This window comes from Synchiropus splendidus, chromosome 14 (genome assembly GCF_027744825.2).
Source record: "Synchiropus splendidus isolate RoL2022-P1 chromosome 14, RoL_Sspl_1.0, whole genome shotgun sequence".
In the NCBI taxonomy this organism is placed as follows: domain Eukaryota; kingdom Metazoa; phylum Chordata; class Actinopteri; order Syngnathiformes; family Callionymidae; genus Synchiropus; species Synchiropus splendidus.
Genome location: NC_071347.1, coordinates 8,053,127 through 8,075,051, shown reverse-complemented (window position 1 = coordinate 8,075,051; position 21,925 = coordinate 8,053,127). Strand labels below are relative to the sequence as shown.

The following is a 21,925-nucleotide window of genomic DNA, read 5'->3' as shown; positions in this document are numbered from 1 at the left end:
CACGTCTCAAACTGGAGGCTCAGGTGCCAAACCTGGTCCACTGAACATACATAAATGAGGGTTGAAATTTAAATTCTAAAGTCACTCAAAGGGCTGTAAAAGACATATGAATAATCCATGGCAATATACCACAGTGTGAAGTCAAAAGTTGATGCAGATGTTTGTGATGCAAGGTGTTGGCATTTTGCTTCCTCTAGACCAGATGTGGGCAACTACATTTCCTAAGGGGCCAGGTTTTTACATTATGACCATTGAGAGGTTCCGTCAAACCCACAGAAAGGAGGGTGAGAGGAAATCGAAAATAAAAATAAAGTGTTGACATGATGTGTGATTATGAAATTACACATTATAAATGCACAGAAATGTTTTGTGTTTTATTTAATTTAATCCACATTCCGTTTAGATGCTTATGAACTACTTATGAATTACAGACGTCATGTAAAAGCAGTGAACATATCTGAAATCAACTGGCCAGCATGATAATATATGAATATAAAAACTTAAGATAAGAGTATACAATTTAGTGTAGCAGAGTTAGGGGGGACCCCTAGTGGTCGTGGCGCTTGGAGCAACTGTGTTGACTCATTGGTAGTTTTTATTTATTGCTATTATTTTTTATTTCACACCGTCTTTTATTCTTTGCATTCTCATATTTTCTACAATCTCTTAAAATTCATGGATACTCAAATAATAAGTAATAAGGTGTTAGAATATAGAAAAATATAGAATCCTCAGTATCATGAGTCAAGTATGAGTATGACGTCAAGTAAAAATATCTAATGTTGGAAGTCAAAAATGAAGAGTTTGGGGAAGGTTTCAGTGCGGTTCAACACATCAGCAATAGAGGGCGCAGCGTCAGGGTGAGTATTCAATAGTAGTCAGACGTCACTCTCCTTATTCTCTCCCCATCACGTTCAGCTGGTGTGTGTGTGTGTGTGTGTGACGTAACGTTACAGATTCCTCACCCTCACACATGCAATGGATTGTTGACCGGGATTGATTTTCCATGCCGACACAAATGAGCAGCCATGAGTTCGATAACTGGTGGATGACAAAGAGCTGTGTTTACGTGCTCCCCCTCTCTCAACCTCTTCTTCGCCGGTGTCACTCAGCGCCTCAAACTCACCATGTTGTGTGTTGTGTTACGATGAGCTGCTTCCTTTTGTCTCCCAGTGCACAGACAAAGAAGGATTGTAAAAGTGTCGTCCAGCCTGAAATGATACGGTGGCCAACACTGCCCCTGAACAGCTGGTGACCCCAGAGACAAGAGCGAGAGAGACTTGACCGGGCCCCTCGGGGGCCGTGGAGGACTTATCTGTCTGATGTTGCTTGACATTTAAATGTGAATAAGTTCTCCGCTGAAGCAAATTTTTCATCCCACATCTAGAGCTGAACCCTTCTCCTGGGCTGCCAACTCTCACTCAGTGAGCGTGAGACTCATACAAATAACACCAAGACACTGAATTGAGACGCCATCTTTGTCAAGTGTCTTCATCCTCAACACCGCAGCAGACATGATTCCTGCAAAAATCACTTAAAACAACCACCATCTTGCTCTGAAGTGCAAAATATTCAATCATTTTAAGGGTTTTAAAAACTTAAAAGTCAAGTTCAAAAATATTTTGTGATTTCCGACACCTAAAAAAAAAGTTCTTTTTCAAATAGCATTTAAAGATTAAAATAACTAAATGAAAACATGTTAAATTGGATGCGGCTCAAGATGCAGAGATTTTATCCCGTCTTTTTTTTTGGTCCTCGGGTAGTCCTGGTTACTGGTTACCAGTGCCAATGTTCTCCACCTGTTGCAACCTGGCTGCACTCTACTCTTCACCACCCTCGATCCAAGTCCATTACTAAAATGTGGTCAGGGAACAAAAACCCTCCTCACTTACTTTAGGTGTTTGTAGAAACGTTTTATTATCCACACGTAGAAGGTACCAATCGAAAGACAAAAATCACCACCACGTAACAAAACAGGTCGTAGCTGGAGAGGCGTCGTGCAGGCAAGAGAGTCTTCCTCTAGTATCATACAGTATTTACAGTTACTCCTGTCACTGTGACACACAGGACTGAGGTGTGTCCGAATCGATTATCAGTGAATTCATGCTTCAAGCACCATGTTTTACTGTGTGTGGTGACTTCTACGTTCTGTTGTCTAGCAGTGACATCACAGCTTCTCCTTGAGTGAGAAGAAGAAAGAAACAGTGACATGAAAACCAAAAAGAAAGTCCAAACAAACGGAAGCCGAGAGTCCACGGGATCAGAACATCTGACACTTTAACTCATGGTGATCATCTCGTACTTATCCTTCAGACTGTTGTCGTCATCCTCCTCATCCTCCTCTTCCTCCTCCTCCTCAGGGGTCTTGTCTGGTTCCTCGTGGTGGTGGTGCAGCTCGATGAGTAGGTAGTACAGCACCGCTGCCACCACCCCGCCCACCATGGGTCCGGCCACGGGGATCCACCACCAGTAGTCAGCGGTGCTGAAACAGATGAATGGAGAGCTGCAGCGGGAGCCACGTGGAGCAGAACCATCGACCCCTCGTGGAGCCAGCGGCCCACGGCACGTGAGCTTAGATAACATGGATTTACGTTCATGAAAGACATGAGGCAATTTGAAATACTACAAGTTGTTTCATCTCAGTGCTGATCCCAGCTACCTGGGGCGAGAGGCAGGGATCTCATAGACTCATCAATTCACTTCTGTATGCTTTCAGACAGTGGGAGGAAACTGGAGTGCGTAGGAGGCATCATAGAGCAGCAAGTTAAAGGCATCTGACATCACCTTACCTGAAGACATCCATGCCCCACCCGGCCACAGCTGTGAACAGCCGGGGTCCCAGGTCTCTGGCGGGGTTGAGGGGGTAGCCACAGTTCAAGCCCATGGACACGCCGATGGCCATGATGATCAGGCCGATGGCCAGCGGCTCCACTCCTTTGGGGGCGCCGATGTTTCCTCCGTCGATGATGGCCAGGATGCACAAGACCAACATGCCAGTCCCAACCACCTGCAGACGCCATCCACAAGTCTGACTCACACCTCTTCAGAGGTACACAGCTTATATATTCAAGAGAAAACACAATAGTGCTGAGTAGTCAAACTTTAGGGGTAAAAATCTCCACAATGAAGGGTGCGGCACCTTAATAAACCTTTCTGGCCACAACTATAAACTATAAGTTACTCTAGGTTTTAAAGATCTACGACACAAATGGTCCTGTATTAACTTAAGAGTTTGTTTTAGCTACACATTTTTGTGTACTTTTTGGTTGGCTTATACGTACATCTGGCAGATGTGAAATACTGAAGCACTGACTAGACAACAACAGCAGAGTCGGCTTAAACTCTGGTTCACCTGGAGCTGCTGCCGAACGACTGCACTCACTAAACTGTCTGAAAGTGGTGTTAGATATGGATTTGACCCAGCAACCAGGAGCAGGAAGTGGGTTATCAGAACCAAAACGAAGCACTGGAGTGGCAGTTCTCAGACTAAATGGGACAATCAATTTTGCATTAGCCACATTTCCGAGTCCTTGTGGCATTTAGAGAGAGAGAAAGAGAGGGGGTCACTTTGGTCTCGGTGTGCAGAACTCACCTGGTCAATGAAGCCGCCGAGGATGGACAGGTGTCGCGCGGGGTAGGAGGCAAAGATGTGGCCAGTGGCGTTGATTCCCGTCACCGAAAATATGCCACTGGTGAAGTCCATGAAGGCATCTACAGGGCAGGGAGAGATGAAGTCATGCCAGGAGCCACCTGCTTTTGTCACTCATGTGTTTGCACAGTTACCGTAGTACAACCCAAAGACTGCAGCAGCTCCTGCAAAAGCTCCAAGGAACTGAGCGATGACATAGAAGGGAAACTTCCAGATCTTCAGTTTTCCCAGAATCACCATGGCCAGAGACACCGCAGGGTTCACGTGACCCCCTAATATGGAGACAAAGCCAAGAAAGCAGACATTGTTTCATGGGCGTGAGCCGTAAATCCTCCTTTATTGGCTGGACTGGCACATTTATGGGCGTCGGCGGAGGTGCTGTCCAACCCCACCACCATGGTTTGGAAATAAAAGCCTCTAAGTTCCACTATGTTACCAGATTTCAAAAACTACATCAGTCATCTCTGTGATCCTGCTTCATTTCACAATTTGGTTGGACTCAATGTTCCGGCCTTCAGATGAGACAGACCGTCGGGTCTGGACAGGGTCTGGACTCCGTCACAGGCAGATGACTGTGGCTCGTGGTCGATGGCGTTAGCAGGACGTTCAGCGCCCCGGGGTACGTGTGACCCCGGAGAGGCGGTGCTCGGCTACCACCAGATCAATACTCAGTCAGAGAGATCTGGCACGTTCCTGACGCTGGAGCTGTGGATCCGGCTCACGCTGGCGCAGGGCAGAAAATGAAATGGCATGCTCAGGATTGATTGTTTGTCATGCTCTGCCCTGGCCGACGCTTGATGCCATTACACAGCCATGGATTCGCCACAGAAACGTCCAAATCTGATGTTTCAATAAACCACATGCTTTTGCCAGGAAGCCCTTTTTTAACTGCTGTGTGCCCATACACAATAATAGCAGTCGACCTTCCCCCCTGTGTTCATGTCACTGTCGACGGGACCAGGGCAAAGTGTGGCTCGGGGCCACATGTGGCCCTCTGCCTGCTGTCCATATCAGCAGTTTATCATTTCCATCTCATTGTTAATAATAACACACATCGCCATTTCAATGTAATTTTATTTTCTCTTTCTTATTTATTTTATTATTTGACATTGTTTTATAAAATCACAATAATTTATGTTCAATTCTGAGATTATTTTGATTAATTTTTCCAGGGAATGCTTATCATTTTTTTTTTCAATACATATTTGTTTTCCCACAAATGCATTTACTTCTCATGGGCACGGTCGAACTGCATTTCAAATAACGTCAACAATAACAACATTTCTAAATTTCTCTTCTGATTTGTCAACTCACCTCGCATCTGCTTGTGCGCACGTGTACTTACTTTGAAATTCATAGCCCATCAAAGACGTCAGCCATTGCTAAACACCTCTGGTGAGCCCTGAAAAATCTAGTGCAAAGGAACCATCCCTGACATGTTGTCTAGGTTTCCTAAATTTTACAAAAGCAATTTCAACCTTGTAAAGCTTAAAAATGGTTAAAAGGACAATGTTTTAGATGCACATAAACTCTAGTATTTCTATTTCTAATTAAATGAACTGGTTGGGAGAACATAACTAAGTTCTTTATCGGACTCACCAGAGACTCCGCCGGACACGTACGCAGCCATCATGAGTCCCACAGAGAAGCCGATGTGGACAGTGAGCGGCTCGCCCAGACTGTTCCGACTCAGGACGGTTTGAGCCACCGATCCGCAGCCGAACAACTACCAAAGACAAGATTCATGAAACTGTGCTCTCCAACACACCGAGATAAAAAAACTTTGAACCAACAAGGAGAAAAACTCGAGCCACTTACGACCAAGACGAAAGTGCCCAGGAATTCTGCCAGGAATTCCTTAAATATTCCATGTTTCAGAGCGCAGCGTCGCCTCATGCTTCTCTGCTGGTGTTGCTGTTCCATATGTGACTTTGGCTGCTGATCCAACTGCCACAAGTGTGAGGTGGATCAGAGCCCCAACTCCCACCTCCACAGCCAGTGGGCACCATCCATTGATCCGACCGCACTTCCATCACACTCTCATTCAGTCAACACCGCGAGACACACTCGTAAACAAAATCAACACACGTTTATTTCATTTAAACATCCACACCAGTGCAAAAACATTATTTCATTAGTCACACGAACAGAACTTCAGTTTTAAGAGTCAAGCTGTCAGCGTTTCAATGTTGGTTATAAAAGTTGCACGTAGTCAAAATCAAGTCAACACTGTTGTTTAGTAGTTAAAACTGAGCACCCAAGAGTCCGGCGTTCCTCCAAGTCAGTCCGACGCCAAGTCATCCAGCCCGTTTTCGTCCTCCTCCACAACTTTGACGAGAGAACTCGGCTTCTTCCTGCGTCTGCGGATGGAAAGCCAGTGAGCGTCATGTGAGACAGACCCGATCAGAACCAGCGGTGGTCACCTCATGTCATTGCGAAGAACGCTGATCTGGCCGTGAAGCTGCTCGTTGGCTTCCAGCTGCTCATCCAGGTCCCTCTGCAGCTTCTTCTTGGTGTGTTCAAGCCGCTCGATCTCCTCCTCCGCCTGGTCCATCTGCCGCTTGGCCGTCTTCAGCCTCTGAGTCAGCTGGAGGGTTCACACACGTGAGCTACGGCGTCAGCTCAGCACTTGAGAGATATGAGTTCACACCTGATCTCTCTGGGTCAGCAGGTTCACCAGCTCCTCATCCGACTGCAGCTTTATCTCCTTCACCTTGCGTTCCAGCCGCCGGTTTGCTTGTAGTAGGTTGTTGTTGTCCCTGCGAGTGAGCAAACACAGGAGCTCAGAGAGATTCACCACGGCGGGAAAGTGATACCAGCAGCACCGGCGCTTCACAAGTCAGGACCCAACCTTCCATCCTGAGCGACCACAACTACACAGACTGACGTCCTTCTTAGTTCCTTCTCATCATATCAAGTCTTCCTATAGTTCTCAACAACACAGTGCAGATGATCCTGGCTCTGGTTCTGAACATCTTAAATCTGCTGCTATTAATTGGGAACAATCTGTGCCAGTCACTCGTGGCCTGGAGTTGACTAGGATGCAGCTCAGATTTGATCAGAAAGTGAGATGCCTATATGATGTACTGTAGATAAAATGAAAATCCATCTTACTTTTTTGTTTACACCAGGATAGATTTAGTGAGAAAATAAAACTATCTGAATAAACATCTGTTTCATTTTAAATGTTCAAAACATACTCAGAGGAACCAGAGGTGCCTCTCTCAGATCTATTTCAGATCTCTTTAGCTGTAGCCTCCTGAGACTCCTCACCTGGCCTTCTGTCCTTATAGACCAGACCTCATCCCACTACAGCCTTCCAAATGATCCAGATCCTAACCTGCCTAGGGCCTAGGGGTTAGGGTGCGGGTCACCTGCTTTGACCCACAATGCCCTGTATCGGAACGATATTCTGGTTCTATTTTGTTTTTTTCTGTTTAAATGATGATGTCAGTGAATTTGGGTTTACTCCGCAGAAGAGTCAGGTGCGGGATTGGGTAAAAATCTTCATAATAACTTCAAAAGTTCCAGAAGGATTTGGATTAAATATGGAAATATATGAAATGGGACAAGGAACAAATGTTTCAATTCCTATAAAATGATTTAACATTGGGAGATTGAGTTGGCGGTGGTCTGAAGCTGTTCGGCGGAGGTTTGCACTCTCTGAGTGCAACTCCCAGTTGACCGCACGTCTGTGGCAGGTTCCATACGGTGTGCACCTGCATATGTCATGGAGAATTTCCTGCAGGGATCTTAACAATCAATTGTGGGTGACCAAGATTACAAAATTAAAATGGGGACTCAAGAATTCCACCACTGCAAGTAGGAATTCTTTTCTTTTTCTTTTCACCCTTAAAAACCCAAACAAGTGCATATTCTCTTGACACATCACTATTTTGTGCGTGAGCTGGTATTCAGCATCTACTGTAAATGATGAGGCTCAGTGAGGCTTGATCCATTTTGTCCCAAAGTGTGAGTGAGCAACTTACCTTTCCTCTCCCTGTAACCGTTCTTCCAGTTCCTGGATCCGAGTGTTGAGTTTAGAGATGAGAGAGTCGTGGTTTGTTTTCTGTGATCCTTCCAGGTCTGCCACTCTGCTCTTCAGGTCTTTATTCTAACAGATACAAGAGGCAGAATCGTCAGGGTCAAGGATAACAGGAATAGTTTGTCCCTGTGTGTCATGTTGAAGAGCGTCTCTCACCCAATGAAGGTGTGATCTACTTGCAATTCGGGATCAATAAATGGAGGAAGCTTGGTCTTTTCTCGTCAAATATCTTCCCTAAATTTCTTGTCCATGTAAATACCTTCAAATTGAAGAGTCTAAACTTCATTTCTTGACAAAAGGAGCGAAGAACAATTTCTGTTTTGATTCTATTCTGGGCATTTTGGCTTCTAGGAAAAGCTAAATATCTGCAGCAGGAGTTTATGATCTAATAGAGATGTGTCTGAGCGGTTGTGTTTATATCCTGAGATCAGAAATAAGCGTTGGCCGTCATGTCCCGGAGCGTTTCCTTTTCATTTTCTTCCTGTTTGCTAGTGTTTCCTAATGAGAACATGGGGACTAAACAGAAGTGCATTTGGGAGTCTGAGGGTTTTTTTGTTATGGTCTTTGAGGAGCGGTTTATTGACGTTAGCCAATAAAGGAATTTTCAGATTTAAGTCAGAGATCGGCACCTGTCTCTCCAGACTGATCTTGTCGCACTCCAGACTCTGACTTGCTGCTCTCTCCTGCATCAACTCACTCCTCATCTGATCCATCTGTCACACGGAGACAGACAGGCTGACATGAGAACAAAACAAGACACGTGCATAACAGCAGTCAACACATATAAGTACTATGACAGAGAGAACTGCAGCTGTACAGACCTAACACGAGTGATTCTGTGACATTGTATTGATAATAAATGGCAAATGTTTCCTGAAATTTCGTGACTTAAACTCACACACATCCATTACGTTTGTAACCCTGCTACCATCACATAATATGAGCACATCACAACAGCAAAGTGTGAGGTAAACCTTAAGCGAAGGTTTTGGCTTCTCAAACGCAGTACTGGCGTCAGTGTCAAATATGTGCAGGTGAAACAGCGGAAATGCTTGTTGGTGGTGACCGTCTCTTCTGGCTGGTATCCTCACACAATCACGGGCGTCATTCTGAAAGCGCCAACAGTAGCGTTTCAAATAGTAAGTCTCAGTATTTTGGGTATGAAAGTAGCATAAGAGTCTGCTCAAAGGATAATGTAATTACAGATTATTGTCAGCAAACAGGTAAATAAGCAAGTAATTACTTTATACATGTTTCATAAGTATCAAGTTTCAAGTGTAGGAGAAGACTTCTAAATGTACACAATGGAGTGAGCAGAATATTATCACTTTTCGTCGCTCACACTGACGGTCAGCCTCATTAGAAAGGTCATGACCCGGTGACTTTGGGGTCAAGTGCTTATGGATTAATTCCTAACACCAGAGGAAGTGCTGTCTAGTCAGGGAAGCCGTGGTGGGCCTGACAGCTCGGCTCTGTAATAACATTTGGAGGCCCAGTGAAGGGAGCATCACCCTCCCCACAATAGCTGTTTTCCCTCGTGCCCTTCAGCTGCACCCAAAACAGCGTTTGTTGTGGCCTGCTCCTCTGGTGAAATGGGTTTCTCACGATGACATCAGGGATGGGAGGGAATTATGACTCAGTTACAGACAGCAGAGGGAGGCGGTGTTATCTGAGTCCACATCTGTTTGTGGTAAAAACAAACAGTGACGCCAACTGGAGGCTGACACACTGACCGTTCAGAGACTTATGAAAACTCATAGCAGAAGGAGTGGGAGGGAACTAGCCTGCTCCTTGCTTTTGTCTAATCGCTCCATCATGCGATCGGCACCGCCTCGCTCATCGCTGAGATCTTCCTCCAACTGACCGATCCGCTCCTGAAACAAAAAAAAAAAATCAAAACCCATTACATCTGTAATATTTAAAACATGGCAGGCCTTAAATGAAAATGTTGATGGTGGTGAACCTATAGCAGCTGACTGATCATCTGTGAGAGCGGCTGGACTGGTCTGATAGCTTCCACTGTAAACAGGAGCTTCCTCGTGTCAACACGGCCTCTGTCGTGTTTTGTCATCAGCGGGAAGATAAACAGAGCTGAGCTGTGGCAAGTAGTAGCACTCTGAAGGTTCACAGCGGAACCTGAGAGAAGCTGTCACCAGACTGGACCTTGCTGAAGTCAAAGTGCAGTTTTTAACCCGGTCCTCACTGGGTCAGGGTGATTCAGGTTTCTGATCCCACCAGCCAAGTGCACATCGTTGAAGTCTGGTGCTTTCAGCTGACACCCGAGTGACTAACTTATACATGCTTAACTGGTTGAAACAAAAGCCCTTTAAAGACTCTGCCGTACCAATAGTTTCAACAAATGTACTATAGAAGTATAAATGAAAGTGATTTTGAAGATCTTACAAAAAAAAACATGGTTACATCACGGAAACACAACTCCAGAGGCCAAACGTGATGAAGAGTCTCTTCTCCAGTTATGAACTCTGCCGTACAGAGAGCCACATCTTCAAAAGGCCGAAACAGAAGAGTGGTTCTCTGGTGCAGCAGTCATCGCTTGACTGCATTGTTCGTTCCACACTGGTGCTTCCACAGCAGTGCTTCCACACGCCCCCTCAACTTCCTTCCTCACACCTCACACACTCAGACCAGGGCGAAGTGTGGCTCAGGGGCCACTTGGAGCGTTTCTCTGTCCCTTGTGATATTCAAAAGGTTTGTTTATTTTCATTTCAGTATCATTCAATTTTAATTTAATTCATCATTCATCATAAAAAAAACAATATGACACATTTATATGTTGTTTATATGTTTTCAAACAAATACTTAATTCCATATTGTCTATGTATTTTAATGTTTATGTAATTATTTTAGTAGATTTTTTTGTTTAATCACTAATTACTATTATTTTATCACACAATTATTCAGACATTACTTTCTAAATCATGTATTTATATAAATGGATATGTTTATTAATAATAATATGTAATAACAATTATAATTATTAATAGTAATTATTAACAGTCCATCATTATAATTAATTGTTGTTACTTAATATTTGTATACTCATATATTCATAATATATATTTAATAGTAATTTAATAATTTCTTTTAAAAGTATTTTTAATTATTATTCACACATTAAGTGAATCACAAATTTTTTTTTTTTTTTTTTGAACATTGCCTTTTTCCCCTGCTATCCCTTACAAAAATAAAAAAAACATAATAATAATAATAATAGTAATAATAATAACAATAACAACAACAACAACAACAACAACAATAATAATAATAGCTTGTTAATGATCCGCCCTCACACAATGTGGTCCCACCAGATGCATAATTGTCCACCTCTCCTTCAACTCAAATACTATGCTGTGAATATGTATTGATGATGTCATCCAAACAATCCCATGGTGGACTCCAAACATCTATTCTTTGTCAAATGAATTCTCTCAATACCTCCATCAGTTTAATGTGTCGTTCTCTATCGTCCACCGTGGCCAGGTTCCTCTCCTCCAGCTCGTGCACCCGCTGCTCCAACTGACGACCCTTCTGCTGGGCCTCCTGATGCTCTCTGCGACTCTGTCGCAGATTCTCCTCCAGAGGAAGCAACTTGAAAACAGTAATTAAAATACAGCTAAAAGCAAAGATCATTTGGAAGGAATTTGAATGTTTGGGATGGATAAGCCACATGTGATGAGATGAGGAGGATTAAAAAACAGACCTCTAGAAGAGGGTAAGAGTCAGAGCTACTGTACGTCTAGACAGAAATATTTAACGATAATCCAACGCAAATGAGAACTTTTTTTTTCCAATAACAGAGCCAAATATGAACCATGAGTGAATGTATTTGATGTAGTTCCAATTACTGGTGCACATTTACAAAATATTTAAAGAAGAAGACATAAATAGATAATAGCATGTAACATGTGATTGCAAAAGCAAAGCAATAAAATCACTGAATAATGAACTCAGTTTAACATAAATCCCTTCCTCCCTGCTTTTTATTAACTCAACACAGGAGCTTTATGAAATACCTCAATGCCCTAATTCATAAAAACACCCAGGGATGAGCTTTCAGAATGTTTCTGAGCTCATGTTTGTTTAAGATTAAACGCTGAGTTATATGCTGCTGGAGACTACGTCAGGAAACTCTCCCACTCAGCCAGAGACAATAGGGGCCACACCTCATCCTGCAGTTTTTTGGCCGCAAGTCGGGATTTCTCCAGTTCTGCTCCCTTTTCCTGCAGCTGCCTCCTCAGTTCAGCCAACTCCCTGTGACTCCTCTCTTTGGCCTCGTCGACCTGACGCTGGAGTACGTCCGTTGACGCCTCGCAGTCCTCCAAGATACTGTTCATCTGAGCAGAACCGCGAGAAGATAAGGGGGTTGCAAGATAACAACATGAGGACGCTCCTCATACCTTCCGCTGAAGTTTCTCCACAGTTTGGTCCTGCTGCCGCCTCTCATCCTCCAGCTCGGTTTTCGTCTTCCACAGCTCTTCCACTTGTTGCCTCTCCTCTCTCAGCTTTTCTTTCAGCTCCTTTTGCTCATGGTTGAGTTTAGATAACTTGCTCTGTTCAACAAGTATGAAGTGGATTTTTTTAATTATTCAAACGTAAGCATAGCTTTACTATTTTAAAGCCAGTTTCCATCAGCATTACCTGCACTTCCTCTAATCGTGTCAGCAGCGACTGGTTTGACTGACACATTTCCTCTTCATTCCTCCGCACTTCCTGTAACACTTCCTCAACATGCTGCTTTTCCCTCTGCGCAAACAACAAAAGACACTCAATCATTATTGTTTCCAAATAAAAGTATTGTAAATATTATAGATCTGTAAAGTAATCACATGAACAGGGATCTGACTGAGTTATGTGATTATGAGGTACAGTTCCCCTTATAGGAGAAAAATGCCACACTGCTTGTTTCATGAGAAAATGCATCCGACATCTGGGACACCACTTTTTCACCTCTCCCTCAGAACAATGCTTTAACTATCGCGTGTGGTTTTCATTAACTTAGGCAGCCTCAATGGCAGCACTGATACTCCTGCCATGTTTCCACCACAGACACCATAATGAAACTTTATTGTGTACAAATGGTGAATCTGTCACCAAAAGGGACAAAAAAATATCAGAAACTAGACAGCTAGCAGTATCCGGAGTGTGCTAACAGGATGCTATTATATCAAATGGAAACGCTGAATACTGCTTTTCATTTTCAGTGTGATCATTAGCGTAGGCGTTTTAACATCGAGGGGTTTCATGCATGTGGTTCAAACTCACTCTCCAAGAAGTGAGTTTGAACGACAAAGTTGTCGTCGTGCTGTCGTTAAAAGTTTGTCAATAATATTCTTGTTTTCAACATTTGTCAATAATATTCTTTCACGCCACCAGCCCGTTGTTTTGAGCCAGCAGAAGCCACAGATAGCAGTTGATACGTTGGGATCTGCTCACCTCCAGCTGCCTGGCTCTCTGCTCCAGCTGCCTCTCTGTGGATTTAGACTCCTGAATTTTGTGGTTCAGCTGATCCACCTTGTTGTTCAGCTCCTGCACTCGTCCTTTCAGCTGATCCCTCTCCTGACTCAGCTCCTTCAGCTGCACCCTAGCAGCACCTCGCTCCTTTTGGGCCTCCTGATTCTCCTGATCGATCAATGCATTGCTCTGAAAAACATGCCACGATCAGACTTACAGAAGGAGACGAATCAAGTTACTCGGGATACCTCTTTTAGCAACTGTAAATCCTTGAAGACGTTCTGCAGCTCCACTTCATATTCTTCTTTAAGAGCAGACATGTATTTATCATGGGTCACCAGTTCTTCTTTGAGCGCCCCCTTTAGGGCACTGAGCTCCCTGTCCTGGTGCTGGACCACCTCTTCATGCTCTTCCTTCATCTGCATCATCTCCTGATACTCAGCCCGCAACTGGGCAATATCCTGCGATGGACACTGGTCAAAAAACGTGACTCGCTAACAAGGAGTGTCCGTACCTTCAGGAGAACTTCTTTTTCTGTATTGATCACTTCATTTCTTTTGGCTTGGTCCAGTTCATCGTGCATCTCTGAGAGCTGCTGCTGAAGGTCCTTCATCTCTGTCTTTGATCTCTCTCTCTCTGTCTTCATCTTCAGCAGCCTGGGACAGTCATTAAATTCAATCACATAAAGGGCAGAACACAGTACACATGTATAAATCTAGGTCTAATAAAGTTAACCCCAATAAAAGCTTCAGAAACCCCAGCAATTGTTTGGTGATCTGTAAAAATATTTTACCTCAACTCGTACTTTGCATCAGGTGGATTTAAAACCCCAGTGTTACTCGTACTACTTCATCAGAAGGAACAATGTAGTCAGATGCAGTCTCATCCTTCTTATTATTTTATTGAGTTTTTGTCAGTGCTGCTGCCTCACATAAGGAGAGACCCTCCTTATGGAGTCCAAAAACATCACAGGGGTAAGTGTGTGTAAAATGTTCCTTCAGATGTGAGGTGAATTTATTTGTGTGTGACAAAACCAACAGACAAGCTTCGCCAACATTGTTATGGATTTGTGCTAGTGATTTCATCACGAGTTATTAATGTTCATACATTAGAACATTCATATATCATATATTAAACATTATTATGTATTATTTATTATTATTATTATTTCAACTAAATGTGGACCCTGTCAGAAGCCTAAGTATTTGGGCTCAAATATACGAACTAAACTAATGTTGGAAATGTACTATTAGAAAACATATTAACTACAAATAGGCTAAATACTTGCTTATTTACTGTATCATGTTGTTGTTTAGAGTGAACTTTCAGTGACCACTAAAATTCAGTCATTCTTAACAATGTACTTATCAGTAATTTATAATGGCTAATTACAGGCTGGTTTCCTGGTGATACACATATGAATAAGTTGTTTATTTACGGTAATATATGTTCCCTAGTCTAAAAACTCACATTTTTATGCATTTATTAGGATTTATAGAAGATGGTATGAATGGATGCATGAATGTAACTTATGAAAAGGGTTATACAGTATAATAAGTCGTGGGCTTAATTTAATTATTAGTTATGAAGACTCAAAAAGCCCTTTCCATAACCTGAACCTAACTCTTTCCACGGTGTACAATATAATATTCTAAACTATTCTCTGAAATTCTGCACCCTACACTTAAGGAAACTTGTTCCAAGTTGTCATACACGACTATAAACATGCACATCATCATCTAAGAAGCCTTATAAATGCACTATGATGCCATATGAATGTACTAATAATGCATAAAAAATTAGATCAAACCGGTCACATCTAGTACAAAATGGGATCTCTAAAAAACGTACTCTCCTATTTTTTTGGTTGTTTTTTTTAAACAAACGTTTTTCTGCAAATAACAAGAATTTCTGTTCCCAGGCAAAAAAGCCATGAGTCTGATGCAATTGCTATGAAGACAACCCTTGACAACAAAAGTGGTTGAGAATCACTTAGCATGAAGAGTCGCCTTTTTACCAAATAACTAATATGAAAATAAAAAAGAAGGTCTTCTATCTTGGATCATAATTCAGGTAAAGATAAAGTATTAATTACATAAATGTATTTAGTATAAATTAAGCAAAAGAAATCTTCCTCATCTTCTGTTCAAGGTCAGCACCGACATGTTTCTATGAAATACTGTTCCAGCGAATTTACCTGAAGTTCATTCCAAGCTTCTGTCTATACTTCTTTATTGTTTTTTTTTTTTAACTCTGAAAAACGTTTCTTTCCACTGCTGTGGTTAAAAACATTCAGTGGTTTTGACCTTCTCCACTCGTCTTATATATATATATATATATATATATATATATATATATATATATATATATATATATATATATATATATATATATATATATATATATATATATATATATATATATATATATATATATATATATATATATATATATATATATATATATCTCCCCTCACCACAAAGGCCACAAAGGCTTTGTGAACCACATTTAAGAAGTGTGAAACTTACTCCTGCCTGGTGGTCTGAAGCTCTGCCTCTATCTCAGCCAGCTTGTCTCTAAGTTTGCCGAGTTCAATCTGACTCTTGGCTAACTCCTCCTGCAGCTTCTTCTTCTCAGTCCGGGCTTTTTCACAGGCTTTAGCCAGAGTCTTTTCATTCTGCACAGAAATAAAACATCACCAGTCTAAGGTGGTCAGCGCAGGTGGACCAGCAAGATTAAGCTGCACCTTCATCTCTGTCTCCAGTTTTTGCTTTAAGTCTGACACTTCTTTTTCCAGCGAAGCATGTTTCTCCTGCAGCTGCACTGCTCGTGCTACGAGCTCCTGTGAAGGTGACCAGCAGCACGAGTGAGACAGAGCTGAAGCAGGAACATCAAACTAAATCATGACACATGCAGACACCACTGTGTCCTTCACTCACTTCCTCCTCTTCTTCCACCTTCTCAGCAGTTTTCCACTTGAGCTTGTTGATCCTCTCCAGCAGTAGATTAACCTTCCTCTCAACAGTGGAGTCATCGTCATTCGACCTGAAAGGCAAATATTTACCGTCAAACGAAAACATTTGAGATCCTTCAATCAGGAGCTTTTACAGCCATATTGCCTGCGTGGTTTTAAAAACATTCCATGTAAAGGAGTGACTTTATCAGTGGAAACAAGTCCATGCTCCGCATTCCAGACTAGCTTAAAAAGAGCCAACACAGCTGGATGGGCATCGTCTTATCTCTCTGCATCACATGATCCAGTCCACCAAGGATGAATTGAATTGCACAGAGCACAAACTGCTTTTAATTCAGGAGCTCCTCAAAGATAATGGCAGATAAAACTGGTACAAGTATTGTCAAATAACACTATTAAATTCAATATGGATAGACGACTGGAAAGTACTGAGAACACGGCTGAGGTGGTGTTGATTCATTTGTACTTTATATGAATTTGAAAATATAAATAGAGGGCTAGACGTCTTCGAAGCTGCCAGCTCTTGCGAAAAAGAAGTCATTTCATCCTCATACACGTCTCACTGTTTTGTGTACTGTTAACTGTTATCTTTTCAACATTACAGTGGAATAAAAGACAAAGAAAAAAATTATCTAAATAAATAAAAACATGAATCAACATTTGTTGGACAGTTAATGATGAATTAAAATGTTATGGAAGCAAATCTGTCTCACTAGACTTTGACATCAATTTAATGTGCTATATGTATTATTGAATATTTCTGCACTGAATTTTGAACATTAAACAGATTAACAAGTTAATATTTTAACATTTTCAATGGAAAAAGTCTGCATAAAAAAAGGGGCAAAAAAACAAAAAAACTTATTTTTTTTATTTATTTATTTTTCCATTGAAATTGTCCAAAAATGAACATGCAAAAATATTCAAAGAGACAAATTCAATGTCATACAAGCTTCAAATCCTCGAGACAGATTGGCTTAAGCATCATCTAAACAGAATGCAAAATCAGTCTGTATAATTTTAGTTACTTTCAAAATACAGTGCCTCACCTCACCTTATTGAATGAATCTCCATACAGTTATAGGTATATAGACTCATTGTTCCTACATACAGTAAGATGACTTAATGGTGCGGATTTGTCACCACGGCCTTGATTTTGACAGCACAGGTAACAAAGGTCACACCACAAATGTATCACTGCATCCCTCCAGGGTAGTGTTAGTGTTTCAGGTATAGGTGAAGGAAAATCAGTTGCTTCACAACTGTAAAATTAACTATAGAATTCAAAGAGAATGTGCTGGGGTGAAGTCATTTAAGTTCTACACACTGAGACGTCAGCACCGCCAATCTCTACTGGAGGCTTTTAACCCCTCTGACTGTGATCACTGGAAATTCATAAACATAAAAATAACCCATATATTGCTGTGAAAATATGGCAAGCATGTTGTCTAACGTCTCTATAGTTCATTGTAGTAGCTGTATTTACATGGAGTGAACCATTTCAGACTCACCCTTCTTTGAGGTAAGTGAAGAGTATTTGTTTAGTCGCGTCTTCTGGTGGATCTGCTGACATTTCCTGCTGTCCTTTCAGAAGATCAGGAGTAACCTGGTTAGAGGACATCATGCAAATAAACATAACCTTTCCATAGACAAACATGGCATCACCACCTCTCCTACCTGTGCATCTCTCTCATCGCTTCCATCTGAAAGGGTGACAGATGCCACCTTGGTCTTTTGGAGTAGGATGATGTCTTTTGAAGAAATATTCCCAGGCTTTGTTTTTGGCAGACTGGTAGAATTACCGCCACCCATTGTGACAGGAAAAGTGGCTTCTCCACCGAACAGCCGTGCCCTGGCTGAACCAGGAGGATATATCTCAGCAGGGCTCCTGTTGCTGGTGCCTTTCAGAGATGAGGCCCTGCTTGAAGCCGAGGAAGACGACTCTGATGTTCGTCTGCTGTCCACACTGCGTGACCTTCTGGAATCCTCCGAGTCGATTCTGTGTCGCGGCGGAGCTCTTCCCCTCCGCTGGGTGCTGTTAAACTGATTAATCAACTTGCCAACAGACAAGAAAGACTCTGTGTCCACTGAGTTGGGGGATCTTGCAGGGGTCTGGCTCTCCACAGAAGAGCCCCAGTCCAGAGCTAGCGCGGGCTGGTCTTCTGTGGATCCCCAAGCGGGTAGTGGGATCCTGGGTTTGGCTGTTGGAGTGTTGTTGTGGTTTTGAGCTTGTTCGTTGGCTAAAGAAAGAACATGGTTGAGGTTATTGCTTTCAGGGTCATAAGGTTTCAGGATCTCTGGGTGTTTCTGGTAATGTAGCACAGATGAGTTCTCAGTCCTCTGAGAGGGTAAGTCCTCCACAGACCTCCTGACCATGCCTGGGTTGTAGCCAGCCTGGTGGGTGATCACAGATATGTCCCTGTGGCTCTCTTGACCAGGAGTGTTCAACACCACAAACGGTTGACCTTTAATTCCTTGAACTTGAACCCGAACTCCAAACAGGTTGTCCATGCTACCCCTCGGGCTCTGCTGGTGCAAGTATCCCCGCTGCAGCCTGACGTCCGGTGAGCCGTTCAGCCTGCGAGACTCCATGATCCCAGCAACTGGTGACAAAAGCAGAGAAATGAAATCATAACAACGCAGGAGACTTAGAAAACTGGTGCCTCGGGTTGGTGGAACTGATGTTTACACAACATATCAGCAGGTCTGGAGACACAATGGCAGACGTCCTTCTCTCACAGCTGCGCTCAGACTGCCTGCCAGCATGAAGCGAGCATCAACACTCTCTGACAGGAGCCTGATTTTGCTTTTTAGAACAACTCCCTCTGTGTACCGATGACAGTCAACTATTGTGCATCGTCAGCTGAGGCAACTGCATGACGACTGATACCGGACTAGACCACCATGACGTCGTCGCCAACTTCATGGTATAACGCTTGGACATTGGAGGTATTATTCCACTGAGGCGCACCATCGCTAGCAACAGCTCATTCATGAAAACACCACGGTTGAGTAAACCAGCAGGTCTCACACCACCGGTGGACTGTGGAGAATAAAATGGCATCAGAATATCAGTGATATTCCTGGACTTGGGACACCTGATTTGTGATGTGAAGGCCCTCTGTTCTATTCCACGTTATAATCGCATCATTCTTCCTGACTCAGATGACTTGTCTATTTGTCAGTCCAAGGTGTGGCCCAGTATTGTCATGTTTAAGTAGCTTTGTACTTGTCCATGAAGGATGAGATGATGAAGGGTCGAATGAATGAATGACATTTGTGTGCAGCAGAGGTCAAGAAATTCTAAAAGGGGTCCTTCCGGCTGATCGAACACTGGCATGCTGTGTCTGTTTGGATCATCCTTCAGGGTTTCAACAAGCTTTTCAGAAGACGGAGCTTTTAAAGGCTTTCTAACATCTGCGTTTGGATCTATAAAAATAAAGTGATGTGTGGTCCTTTTGGCTTAGTCAGCATCTAGATTATTTATTCCTGTCATTTAGTTGCACTAGAGGTGAGATATTTTAATTAGCTGGTCTGCATTGTATTACCTACATCCTTATATTTACTTTGAATGAGTCACAAATGTACTTTAAACACTTTAAATATATATAGTTGGCTCCTGCTTGTTGTAAATATTAGAACTTACGCAACAGGACAACTTGAAATATGAGTTGTAGAATCGATGAGAATCTCTCATTTCTTGCAAATAGTGAAAAAAAAAAGACTTATAATGGAGCTAATCTAACTTGAAACAAGATTTGAAGCCGCCCTTTCTTTTCGTGAATTCCTTTTCCACATCATTGGCTCAATTAATACTCTGTGTTGTCGCAAAAAACTTCTACTATAACTTGATTCTCCTGGAGGTAAAACGATATTAAACATACACGAGAATAAAGTCGGTTATGTTAAACTTGTGCTGACGATTTGCCAAGGAATAACGGGGAAAATATATATTTTACCATTAACGGTCAAAAAGACATTAGAAGTTCTTGAAAACACCACCCGTTTTCATTTACGAAGGGATGATCGGTTAAAAATAATAAAATGACTGACCACCACACTATAATACGTTCTTTGTTTTAACTAAGAAGGATGTTTTCCACAACGACGCATTAAAATAAAACTTCAAAGTATCCGATAGACGGTTCCTGAACGCACCATGCACACACAAAACGCGTCATGTCAATGTTGCTTTAAATAAACTGCATCACATTGTTATAAATAAATAAACCAGTGAGTGAGAAACTTACCTCGGCGTGTCCGGTGTAATAGTGTGGGGTCCAGGTCTTCCGCGGAGTCCGGACCGGTCCTGCCCCTGCATCGAGAGGCGTTCACGGACGGCTCCGACTCAGTGATTCAAACCATATGACGAGCTCGGAGCGTCTTAGAAAGTGAATCTGCTCGGAACATCTGTTTTACGTTAAGGGTTTAAGTGGGACACTGGACCCGCCAGCGAAGGCAGATGTTTGACCCCACCCAGGTGCAGAGACAGGATTTGATACAGTCGCTGGTGTTCATTTGTACTTTATATGAATTAGAAAACATAAATACAGGGCTAGACGTCTTCGAAGCTGCCAGCTCTTCCGAAAAAGAAGTCATTTCATCCTCATACTCGCCTCACTGTTTTGTGTACTGTTAACTGTTATCTTTTCAACACTACTGTGGAATAATAGACAAAGAAATAAATTATCTAAACAAATAAATCAACATTTATTGGACAGTTAATGACGAATTAAAATGTTATGGAAGCAAATCTGTCTCACTAGACTTTGGAATCAATTTAATGTGCAATATGTATTATTGAATATTTTTTGCACTTAATTTTGAGCATTAAACAGTTTAACAAATTAATATTGTAACATTTTCAATGGAAAAAACATTGTAAGTCCCGGATGATAATTTTTTTTTTTTTCATTGAAATTGTCCAAAAATGAACTTGCAAAAATATGCAAAGATACGAATTAAATGTCATACAAGCTTCGATATCTGGAGAGACAGATTTGCTTATGCATCATCTAAACAGAATGCAAAATCAGTCTGTCTAATTTTAGTTACTTTCAAAGTTTCATAGTGCCTCACCTAACCTTATTGAATGAATCTCCATACAGTTGTAGGTATTTAAACTCGTTGCTCCTACATACAGTAAGATGACTTGGTGGTCCGAATTTGTCACCTTGGCCTTGATTTTGACAGCACAAGCAACAAAAGTCATCCCACATCCCACAATTTTAAGGTTTAAGTGGGACACTGGACCCACCAGATGTTTGATACAGTCGCTGGTGTCGATTAAGAATAGAGTACAAGTGTCATTCCAAAACAACAAAGTCATCAAATCATATGAAAACAGACAGCGTTTTTCCAGCTTCCAGCTTGACATTTTCTGCCATTTTATCCCTGTTGGCATCGTCCTACTTCTTAGTCTTTTGATACATGGCAATGTACATTTTAGTTATTGATGATGAGTTGGTCAGTTTCTGACGTTGCAATGTAGCCGTTTTGTCTAAAAAGGGGTTGAATAGTTGGTCTCCGGTCATTTCTGGTTTGGTGGGTAGCAGTGTGACGTCACTGACATTCCCACAGCATGTTTTGAGAGTTTATCATTTGAAAGGTTTACATGGAAGTAAACTCAGCTACATGACCTTTGTTTTGTGACCAAACAAGGATGAAGACTAGAAACACAATCCTCACTGCACATAAACATAAGCCAAAGAAAAATCAGGCATCTCCATTCAAACCAATGCACCAATATAGCCTCTCAGAATTTATTAATAAACTTGTATGTTTT

General features: G+C 42.1%; 2 protein-coding genes across 2 annotated transcripts; both read right to left on the bottom strand.

The window, feature by feature from the left end:
- Positions 1-1,902: 1,902 nt before the first annotated feature.
- Positions 1,903-5,611, bottom strand: LOC128770865 (aquaporin-9-like). Its single transcript, XM_053885782.1, has 6 exons — positions 5,468-5,611; positions 5,249-5,375; positions 3,784-3,921; positions 3,593-3,711; positions 2,790-3,007; positions 1,903-2,482 (listed from the first exon to the last, which is right to left on the bottom strand). The coding sequence occupies exons 1-6, from the start codon at positions 5,570-5,572 to the stop codon at positions 2,278-2,280; spliced, it is 912 nt and encodes a 303-aa protein (XP_053741757.1). The 5' UTR covers positions 5,573-5,611; the 3' UTR covers positions 1,903-2,277.
- A 253-nt stretch (positions 5,612-5,864) lies between these two features.
- On the bottom strand, positions 5,865-18,895 carry LOC128770864 (cingulin-like protein 1). Its single transcript, XM_053885781.1, has 19 exons — positions 18,830-18,895; positions 17,818-18,743; positions 17,652-17,746; positions 16,106-16,211; positions 15,913-16,008; positions 15,695-15,843; positions 13,681-13,822; positions 13,415-13,627; positions 13,149-13,355; positions 12,354-12,458; positions 12,113-12,265; positions 11,879-12,049; positions 11,151-11,303; positions 9,479-9,568; positions 8,324-8,407; positions 7,639-7,763; positions 6,300-6,408; positions 6,073-6,236; positions 5,865-6,009 (listed from the first exon to the last, which is right to left on the bottom strand). The coding sequence occupies exons 1-19, from the start codon at positions 18,834-18,836 to the stop codon at positions 5,931-5,933; spliced, it is 3,174 nt and encodes a 1,057-aa protein (XP_053741756.1). The 5' UTR covers positions 18,837-18,895; the 3' UTR covers positions 5,865-5,930.
- Positions 18,896-21,925: the final 3,030 nt, after the last annotated feature.

Coding starts and splice junctions, on each gene's coding strand:
- LOC128770865 (XM_053885782.1), bottom strand. CDS start 5,572: ATGGAACAGCAACACCAGCAGAGAAGCATGAGGCGACGCTGCGCTCTG. Junction 5,376..5,467: donor TGGGCACTTTCGTCTTGGTC/GTAAGTGGCTCG, acceptor TGTCTTTGGTAG/TTGTTCGGCTGCGGATCGGT. Junction 3,008..3,592: donor TCGGCGGCTTCATTGACCAG/GTGAGTTCTGCA, acceptor TGGCGTCTGCAG/GTGGTTGGGACTGGCATGTT.
- LOC128770864 (XM_053885781.1), bottom strand. Junction 13,823..15,694: donor CTTCAGACCACCAGGCAGGA/GTAAGTTTCACA, acceptor TGACTGTCCCAG/GCTGCTGAAGATGAAGACAG. Junction 12,266..12,353: donor CACGATTAGAGGAAGTGCAG/GTAATGCTGATG, acceptor CTTGTTGAACAG/AGCAAGTTATCTAAACTCAA.